This window comes from Rhea americana, unplaced genomic scaffold (assembly GCF_003343005.1).
Source record: "Rhea americana isolate MKP2758 unplaced genomic scaffold, rheAme1 scaffold_134, whole genome shotgun sequence".
Lineage (NCBI taxonomy): Eukaryota > Metazoa > Chordata > Aves > Rheiformes > Rheidae > Rhea > Rhea americana.
Genome location: NW_028185417.1, coordinates 2629490 through 2640109, shown reverse-complemented (window position 1 = coordinate 2640109; position 10620 = coordinate 2629490). Strand labels below are relative to the sequence as shown.

Below are 10620 nucleotides of genomic sequence, written 5' to 3'. Positions count from 1 at the left end.
GCCCGGCCCGGCTCGCCGCGGGCGGCCATCTTGCGGCGGGCGGGCCCAGGGGGGCGCTGAGGCGGAGGCGCGCGGGCACCTGTTGCCCGGGGGGTTCCCGGGCGGGGCCCGGGGCGGCTCATGGCGCCGGGGTTTTGCGCCGGCTCGGTTACCCCGCCGCTGGGCGAGGCCGGGACCGCGCTCGCAGAGAGCCGGGGCGCGGAGCGGGGGGAGAGAAGAGGGGGAGCGGCGGGTAATGGCCGGCGGCGGTGAGTCACGGCCGCGGCTCCACCTGCGTACTTAACCGCCGCGGGGCGGCCGGCGCTGCACTCGTGGGCTGCGCTGCCGCTGTGGCCGGGAGCGGCTCCTTCCTCCTCCTCCTCCTCCTCCTCCTCCTCCTCACAGGGTGCTCGGCTGAGGCGGGGCAGCTGCTGTATGAGCGTTTGTCTCTGGAGTAGGAGAAGCGCAGACGCCGCGGAAAATGCCCAAGCCGGTAAGCGGGGCGCGGGGGGCTCTGCTGGGGCGGCCCGGCAGAGGCGTTAGGCGGCGGGTGGCGGGCCGCGGCGGCCCGGCGGCGGTGGCGGCTTGCCGAGGCGCTCGCCCCGGGGCTGCGGCTCCAGGAGGAGCCGGGGCGCCGCCGCCGCCGGGCGTGCCCGCCCGCCCGCCTGCCGGCGGAGCCGCGGCAGCCGGCGGCTCGTCCTGCTAAGAAACCCCGAAAGCTTCTAGGTCTCCGCAGCGGGGGAGCGCTGAAGCCCCAGCGCTCTTTTTATTTATCGTTATTATTATTTTTTTTAACAACTCCAGAACTGAAAAGAAATGACTCGCTTAAAGCAGATGCAGTCGCTGAAGCGGTTTAACAGCTTTGATTAAGACGCGAGCGCGCCCCGCGGGGTGCTGCTCTTGTAGCGCTAAGCGCGCCTAGCGTTGCAGAAAAGGACCCTCGGGAGCTACAGTTAAAAGCGAGCAAACTTGAGTTATTTTGTTTTCTGACCTATTCCTGTGTTGGAAAAATGCAAACTTCTTCAGTAATTCTTAAGAGTTTTTTTTTTTTAATACTCTGCCTCAGCGAGATAGCAGAACTGCACTGACTTGCTGTTAATAGTTATGTGCAGTGTGTGTTTATATGTATAGGAAACGCGTATTCGTCTGTATGTTCATGTATACACCTGTAAGAAACTTCACTTTTATTGTTTTGCGATCTTAAAGCTAAATCTCGGGGCCTCTTACATGTGATTCTCTGCAGTGTTACAGGTGAGACTCTTACTAGTCCATACCATTCACTGCCAGGAGGGGAAAAAAAAAAAGCTTTTTTCTTTCTTTCAATTGAATATCACCTTCTTCAGCTGCTTTCCCCCCCTCCTCTCCACTCAGTCCCATGTCATTGCTGTTCCTGTTCCCCCAGTTACAGGTTTGTTAGGTGTTTTTGTTTGTTTGTTTGTTTTTTTGGGGGGGTGTTTGTTATTAAATCTACTGCTTTACAGTTAGAAACAGTAATTCTTCTGAGGGACTAGCTGCCAAAGATAAAGCCCCAGATAGTCATTGGAGCGAACACATTTTTGAACTCTGAAGGGCATAATCAGGCTGTGTTATTGCTGCTTTTTTTTCCGATAGAGGCAATATTTCTTAAAATTTATTCATAGAATGGTAAGGTTGGAAGGGATCTCAGGAGATCATCTAGTCCAACCCTTAGCCTAGGCCATACAGGGACTGAACCCAMGACCCTGGCATTAGCAGCACTGCACTCTAACCAGCTGAGCTAAATGTGCCCCAAACATAGTATGGTAAAGGGTTTGTTATCATTAGGTACATCTCTGAAATGGGAGTAAACAAGCTTATCTTTAAGGTAATAAGCAATTAATGTTTTATCGTAACATTTAAGTCATCTTCTTTTTTCAGAAAGAGGCGCTTAGGCTAACTTCTGCTGTGGTCACTGTAAGCTGACAATAAAAACTAATGTTTATAATCATTTTAAGAACTAGATCTTCAATCTGCTCTAGATGTGTATCAGCAGTTGGGATATATTACTGTCTACTGAAAAGGCCTGGTCATGTTCATCTTTGCTCGTGGATGCTGATATATTGGCTGACTGTCCAGTTAATAATGCAGAGAAAATGGTGATAGGTGGATCATGTAAGCCACAAGGAAAGGGCAGTTGTTAGTTGTACTCTGATAACTTCAGAAGCACATGACCTACTGGCTGGGAATTATGGACAAGACTTTGGCAATGTCTTCTTGCATAATATAAGCACTTTTTTTTGTAATCTGCATCTGATCTGCTTATCAGTATTGCTAATTGTCACCTTACTGTAAACGGAGAAAAGAGGAATTTTGCAGAGGTTATTCTGTAATAACAATAATAGAATACATTGTTTAGTCTGACTGCTTCAGATTGAAGCAATGCATTTGGATCCTTCCCAACCCAGCTCATTTGCTCTTAATATAGCTATACTAGGTTCTTATCTGTTTGCAGGGCACAGTGGGAGGGGATGTAAAGCTTTGGGTCCAGAGGCAGAATTGCACTCAGAAGAGGATGACAGCCTCTGGCACACTTGAACAACAGTATGAACTGTTAGGAAGCACAAGGAGGCTATCTTAGCTTCTCTTAGGATATTTGATGTGGGTACTCTATTTTCTATACTTGTTGGCATGTGTTGTTTCTGTTTGGCATAAGTAAATACCATGTTGCCTGCAGACTTTGGGCTGCTGTGGGTGAAGGTTGGCAATTTTGGTCACTTGTAATCAGTGGGCAAAATTTCAGCAAATCTCCACCGAATTAAATATTTGCGGAGCTTTTAGCAAAAAATATGCATTCAAGCAGAGTTTATACATTTTTTTTGAAGTTTATGACAATAAACAGCAAGTGCATTAACTCACACAAAAGCATTACTTTTCTAATGTTGAGTACCGAAGTGTTAGAAAGTCGACTGTATTCCAGATTCTTTGGCCACATTTAATAGGAACTAGTTGGATTTTCTGATGCTTGTCTACAGCACTTAAACTCTGGTAATGATCTAGAAAATAAATTCAAAGTAAATATTTAATATAGGCACTTTCGAGCATTTTGTTTGTAATTTAACATGAATATTCTGCAAAGTGTAACAATAGCATAGTAGCAATATCTCTGCAGTAGGCAGACCTAGTAGGAAGACGTATTTTAATACGTAATTTTTGTACAAATTTGTGTGTTTTCAGCTGAGAWCATTGCATTTCAACAACAATTCAAATAATTTCCATCTACTGTAGACAGTGATTCATTATCTTACCCGAATACATGGGGAAATACAAGAGGTGTCATCTTGTCCAAATCTTGCTATACTATCTGAAAATAAATGCTAAATAAACTTATTACTTGATCAACTTTGTATCCATTTTAATTACTGAAGTGTCTCTGCTTGCTGCGTTTTCCTTAGGTGCAGATGGTATTAGTCTATTACTGTTTGAGTTGTTGTAGGGACAGCATTTTAGCTAAACTAAATCCCTTTGCAAAACAAGCAGATCTAATAAACTGTGAACAGTACTGCATGACTGGGGACTAATGAACATTACTTACAGAAGGGGAAAGAAATGTGATACCTGTTCTATAGCCCTGTTAATTTGATCTGACCTATCAGTGTTCTTTGTTACCTTATTGAAGGTGTATTTTTGTTTCCCCTTGGGGAAAAAAATACTTAACAGTTTCACAAGAAATGAAGTAGCTTTATTTAAGCTGCAGTAGAGCATTTCTTGCAGTGTCACACAAGAATATGCAATACTTGTGTGCATGTGAGTAAAACTCCTCAAAGAGAAGACAGCAGTAAGTGCAATCTGGCACAGAACACACATGGGTAACATCAAGAGGAAGCCTTATCTAATACTTTTATTAATGACCTGTTTTGAGGTCAGCTTAGCATACTAAGGAAATCTGCTGATGCCATGCTGTTGGGCTATTATTGATGTAGGGGGGCACTGTATGGAGAGACCTGAAGGCCTGCAGTAATAGGGTCCCATTTAAATAGTTACTTGYGGGTGTGGGGAAAGAAGGTCTCTACATGGGATAGAAAGACATAGGTTAATTAGTGATAGGATGACTGCCTTGCCCTTGTGAGCTACAATGCATGGGGATTCTTTAATGGAATGCATTAATAGAAGGTGCTCTTGAGATACTTCCTTGAATACAGGCTGCAGTTCTGCTTGTCCTTGTGCAGGGAAAGATGAATTTAAAGCAGAACCCTAGAAAGGTTTTGGGATGACTAGAGGCAGAAAGCTTCCTCATGAAAGGAGACTGCTTGGCTTGTTTAGCGTGGTAGAATTAAACAAGTTACCTTCAGCTGTATAAAATGTGAAGAGTTTAAATGCAAAAGAGGAGAAAGAGCTGCTTTAAGCAAAACCTGTGGCTCAGGAGGCTTTTAAACATTAGAGAAGTTAAGTTTCTTACCCCTGCTGGTGGTCTTGGGAGACTATTCCAAGACTTAACATCCCTTAAGATAAAGCTTGAAAGGATGCAACTTAATGTAGCTGCCTATAGGAGCAGGGGACTGGAATTGATGACTTGCAAAGTTTTTCCCAGTCCTATATTATTAATAACAGGCTAGTGTGCTTGGCATTAAGTGGTTAGACAAGTCCCCCATACCTGCTTGATGTTGAATTATACATCAATTCTGGAAAAGAACTTGAAGACAGCATTTAAGTCTTTAGCCAGACCTTTGGCACTCTGTAAACAGCTTATGACAGACTGGTTGAATTCTAATGCCATAAGCCAGCTGGAAAAGGTGTAAGTGTAGTGATAGGAATACATTATAAATACAAGTTATAATGGTTCATTTTTTTGTTTTCCAGTTCTTCACAGAGATTGATACAACTATTGAAACTCCCAAATTATTTTTGCATATTGCAATGCTCATAATAAATCTGTCAGTTTTCTATTCTTAAGTGCTCATAATTGTAAAAGTATAATATTACTATGGATGAGGCATTGATTAAAACCACTCTTAGCTCATGGATAGCTATAGATTTAGCCTGGAATAAATCTTTATCCTTTCCATGTAAGCATAAATTGCACCATCAAGTGATACGGTGTTTTTCTGGGCACACCAGTGCACATCAAGCACACTAACGTTTATTCTGGTGCAAAATGGAGGGAAGCTTACATTTGCCAAGTTTAAGTACTCCCACTCCTGGCTGCAAAAGGAAGGTAATGAATTCTATTAATAGTAAATTCAGGGAGCAGTCTGCAGATGACAAATTATAAAAGAATGAGCTCATAATGGTGCTTAAAACCAAATTACTGTATGAGCTGAGTAAGTAAGTGTTTCTGAGGTCAGTTTGTTCTAGGATGTTAGCTGCTGCAGAGAAATTAAGTGTGTTAACTGTTGTGTTAGTCACTACTTAAAGAATTTCTTAGCCGCCTTAAAGGGCAGAGGGTAGAGATAAGCCTTTCTTCTCTTCTCCCTCCCCCAACGTAACTATCTTTCTCTGTCCACTAAGGAAAACAACCTATGGTAGATCAGGATTCTGAGAATAAGATTTGATGACTACTAAACATTTCTGCATCAATGACATTTCTATTTGGCACTTTGTGTCCAGAGACCTTTATGCGCACKGTAAATCCCACAGTCACTCAGTTGACCTTGAAGGGAAGCAATGCTGCCTAAGATCATTGAACTGCACAACCCGCTGTTAAATAATATATTATAGCTGCTTTGCATGCTTGCTTTGAAGCCTAGTTTCAGCATTAGGTAACATTTAGCCTGTGAGCTGTAGAGTGCAGCTCTTTGCTGAAACAACTGAAGCTGTGGGTGTTTCCTGAGCATTGTATAGGATCTTCCCCCCCTAGGAAAGGGAGAAAATAACTGACTCTGAGTTAGGACACAGGCTTAGCTCAATGTAACAGTTAACTGTGTTGCATCCCTATTACTCATTTCTTCAGATCCAGATTTTGTTTCTCATCCTAGTCCCTGCTTCTTAGTGACCAAATTGCCTGACGACTTTGCATCTGCTCTCATCTTTAAGAGAGTATAACTAGCAGCCATGTGCTCACCTGGGACTGATGACCATCTGACACTATAAGCTGTCAATTAAAATAAAAATCCTGAGTGTAAGAACTAAAATGCAGAACTAATCTTCTAACTGAGCAAGCCAGAGGAACCTTACTGTTTGATGACCAGTGACTGTTGTATTTGGATGCACACTGTGTAACTACAATGGGAGAGGTGCTGGGACCCATCCACATGGTACTCTGTAGCAAATATGGAATTACCCTGTTAGACTGTAGCCGGTTCCTGATGCACGAAGTATTTGATGTAAATTGGCAGGTGGATTTGTTGTCRCATTGGCCATGTGACAAGTTTTATCTCAGAAGAGACATGGTCCTGATGCTGTTTTACAGATCAGAAGGGGTGTCTTGCTGATCTTCCCAATCAATTTTTCTGTCACTATTACCTATAATTTCTCTAGAGCAATTCCTTTGTGTTTAGCTGCTATTCCAGGACTTGCAATGGCCTCCATTTGTCTGGGAGCAAACAGCAGCTGTTGCATACTGTTCGAAGTACCTTGGCTGGAAGTACATGGGACATAGATCAGGCTGATCTGTGATCATAGGTGATCAAATCATATGATCCCACTCACAAATTTTGCAAATGCTCTGTGGTGTGTTCCAGTGAAGCTCATAAGATAAAGGAGAGAGCTGTTTGTGACACTGGTAAAACTGAAGAGTGACTTACCCAGTCCACAGAGCGCACTGGGGCAAACGTATTGGTAACTAGAACACAGAATGAAAGTACATTGTTACCTGGCTCAGTGCAGCTCGTTACATTGCTGTTTCTCCTTGTGTAAAGATAGTTCACCTTCTTTCTGCACTTTCACTTCTGTAAGACTGCAGATGTTCCTGACAGGTCAGGCACAAAACCCCTCTCGTTTGGCCTTTAATGTTGGCCAGAAGCTGGTGCATACAGGAAAGGACTTGAAGGTGTGCAATGTTGCTCTTGTTCTGAACTGCAGTGTTGGGTTCTGAAAGTTTCTATATACTGAGTTATTGTATCCTTTCTGTGAATTTGTCCAGTCTCCCCTTGAAACCATGCAAACTTTGGTATCTGCAGTAGGCTGTAACAAAGGCTTTTGTAGATAACTTTTCAAACAATGTGAAGGTTATCTACAAAACTCCTTGCTACTGCATTATTTGAAGAACTACTTTCACTTGTTCTGAAATGACCAGCTTTGATGCCCCCTACTTATTCCATGGATGGAGGCAGTAACACTTGGTCCTTATCCACTCAGTCCATGTGACTCATGATTTTTATATGCTGTTACGTCTTAGCCTCACCTAACTTTCTTCCAAACTGAGAAGTCCTAACCAGCGTAGTTGTCCCTTGCGTGGGAATCATTCCATGTCTTTGAAAATCCTTGATATTTTTCCAGTTCTATTCTTACAAAACAAGCAAAAAACTGCAACTTCCTTTGTATCCTGTTGTGTCTCTAGCAGGGAAGAGCATGGCTGTTGACARTATTTCTCTAACAGTCAGTTGTTCTCCTCAGGCTCTCAGGGCACAATCCTTGGAGGGAGTAAGTCATAGCCTCTCCTTGTATTTGTGTCCCCCTGCTCCTCAAATCTAATGTGTCATCCTTCCATCTTGGAAGAATAATCATTGTACCTTATGCTAATGCTGTTCATATAAAGTCTACCAGAAAAGCAGGGAGTGYTGGTTGCTGGTAGACTGTGTTGTTACTTTGTTTCAAGGGGAAAATCTGTCACATTTTTGACTCTTCAAAATTAGTCTGGGGCTTTTCATACACGCACACACRCTGCTCTTTAGAATTGATGCCTCTTCATAAGTATCAGAATAAAAGACATTRGTGCTGGAGTCTGGATTTATGGAAAGCTCTAAGGCTATGATATTTTTACTTTTATTATTCATGTCTTCAGACAGTGCTCTCGTTTGTTGTGACTTGGTACTGTGAAGCACAGCGTCTTTGTAACTTGTTATGTACCTATTCTTTCCAAATTGAAAACATTGAACATGGGTATGAAATGGTATTTGGATTATTGATACTGGTTATGGTGTTTGGGTTATGGATTATGGTTTGTGTTATGGACCAGGACTAAAAATTATTCAAATATTTTTTCCTTTGCATGGATTGCAGAAGTATTATATTACTTTGTATAGCTGATTGGCATAAGTACTGAGGAGGTTAAATGGCTTTAAAAGACTAAAATTACAGTAAAACTTGGGAGCTTAAATCTCAGTATTATCTACAGTTTACCTCATGCTGACACTTGCGCAAGACCACAAAGGACAGATCTGATTCATTCGGGATGCTGACTGATTTCTTGAAACAAAGCTTGTTTGTGGATTGGTTGTGGGGGKTTTCTTTAAACTTCACATATAAGGCCTTAGTCTTGCAACTTCATTGTATTTAATGGGATGCAACAGCTGTCATGACAAAACAGTCTGAGTATGAAGGAGTTTGATGCAGTGGCCTGCAGTTTCCCTCCGTATTTGTCCTTTGGGTACAAAGGACCAATTGTTGCTGCAGTCTGTGTTCTTGAATCCATACTAACGTCCATTGAGGGCAAACTGCACGTACAAGGAGCAGTAAGTGCTGTGCTGAACCTACTGGCACTGGTTGTGTGTGGCTGAAAAAAATCACTGCCACTTGTATACAAATATTCCTRCAATGCTAATAAGATATTATCCAGCATCAGAGTTTCCTTAAAACAAATGTTAAATCTCTTTTTTTTTTTCAAAAGAACGCCTTAAATATTCCGTTCACTTCCTGCCCTTATCTGTGTTGAAAATAAACTATTCTGACAGCCCTCAGAGAAAATAAGATTAAGTATTTTGCATAAAAAGCATCTGGGATCTCTAGTTCTAAAGGGTTTGGGCCTTTCAGGATTCAATTATGTTGCTTTTATGCCTTGTTAAAACCTAGGGAAATGGTGCTTCAATTTTTAAACATCTCTGTCACTGGAGACAGAATGATGCAGTTTGGGAAGGAGAGAGGGAAACTTTTGAGAAAGATCCTTCTCTGGGAAGAGCACTTGATGARTTTTACTGTTTCATGGAAATAATAATGGCAACTGTACAGAGCTGATCAGAGATGGCAGATGCTCTAAGTCTGAAGCTGAGAGCTTGTCATTTGGGAGTAATGGCTGTCCGAGATGCAGGGTTGTGCGCATRTGCCATACCTACATGCAATTTGCATGATCATCTGGCATGCAGAGTGTTACTGCTTCAGCTAAGATAAAGAACTGAAATACAGCCATGGCTGTTTCTCTGGTTTTTCRCAGATGTCTGCTCTGCAGTTTTATTACATGCTGATAGAAAAAATAGCAGGTTTTAGCTGAGGAAGATGAGATAGGCWGGCAATTTAGTATGATGTCTTCTACTGTACCTATAAACTAAAAAGATTTGAATTCATGTTCTAGGTTATCTTAATGTCTAAGTAAATGGAAGGTTTCACACTGTCTCACAAGGAAGAGACGGGTTTGCATAAGTTTTTATAAGGTTTTTTCGCCTTACATGGAAGGAGCAAACTAGACTCCCATTACCTTGAGTAAACTTAGGAAATTTCCAGTAAGTATAGCTGATAGAGTTATTGCTTCTCAAATRCTGAAGATTACTACCAAAAAGAAAACAGAAAAGTGTATGAGCTGTTGCATTTAGGCTGACTGACAGATAGTAACAATCATGCTGGACTAATTACTAGTTTTTGAGATTCATTTATTATATGCCACTGTATTCATTCTCTCTCATGAGAAGGTGAGCAAGATTTTAAGGAGCAAAAGCCAGGCTATCAAACTCTTAGCAGTTGCAAAGGCAGTAGTGTCTGTCTGCTTCATAAACTCAGAGGAATTCCAAAGGAACGTGACTTAATGTTCCCATTTATTTGTAATGCAGAAACAATGTTTAAGCACAATGAGATTTGAAGCTGAATACGTCCTTTAGTTCACAGTCAGGTCTATTTGATTTAACAAGGTATGCAGAGAAACTGGGTTGGTGAAGTCAGTGCAACGTGCTCGTGTAGATATGGTCTTGTCAGTTAAGCGCATGTTAGTAAGGCACTTGACTGTTTTGCTGTGCTGCCACTGCTCTCTCTGAAATACCGGACCTTGGGTGGGCAGTTCTGAAAGGCTTCTGGTGAGAGGAGGGGAGGTGCACCTGGTTCCTACTGAAGGGCTTTCTCCAGTATTCTGCCATACATCTCTTTCCCCACCCTCCGAGTCACGAATTGGATTGTCCTAAAAGACTTAAAATTTATCCTCCAATTTTAGCTTCTCAGTGAGAGTATTCTGGAGAGCCTCTCCTCCCTGTCTCCTCCCCCCCGACCCCCCAAAAAAGAAGTGCAACCTATGTCATCTCAAGATTGCATGGAGGTGGTTATGTAGTATCCCAGCATGTTACTGCTGCAGCAATTACTGTTCCTTTGTTTCTTTTCTTGTTACTCAGCCTGCAAAATAAAATTTCTTTTTTTCTTCTGTGTTCATTTAAGAGTTGTTAGTTCTTTGCTGTAAACATTTCATGTTTCAGATGGCTCCCTTTTAGAAGAGATCTGTAATCAGTGACATGCTAATAAACCTCATTGTTTCCTCCTAAACTGTAGGAAAAAAAATGACCTGCATTTAGTGCTAACTTCCCTTGATTAACTTTTGCCCCTTTCCAAAAAAAA

General features: G+C 42.1%; 1 protein-coding gene across 1 annotated transcript in view; it reads left to right on the top strand.

Annotated features, from left to right (window-relative positions):
* Positions 1 to 202: 202 nt before the first annotated feature.
* Positions 203 to 10620, top strand: part of EZR (ezrin) — a 40333-nt gene continuing 29915 nt past the window's right edge. The window contains exon 1 of the mRNA XM_085298012.1: positions 203 to 472. Within this exon, the coding sequence (XP_085154138.1) occupies positions 461 to 472 (12 nt within the window). The 5' untranslated portion in view covers positions 203 to 460. The remainder of the gene's footprint in view (positions 473 to 10620) is intronic.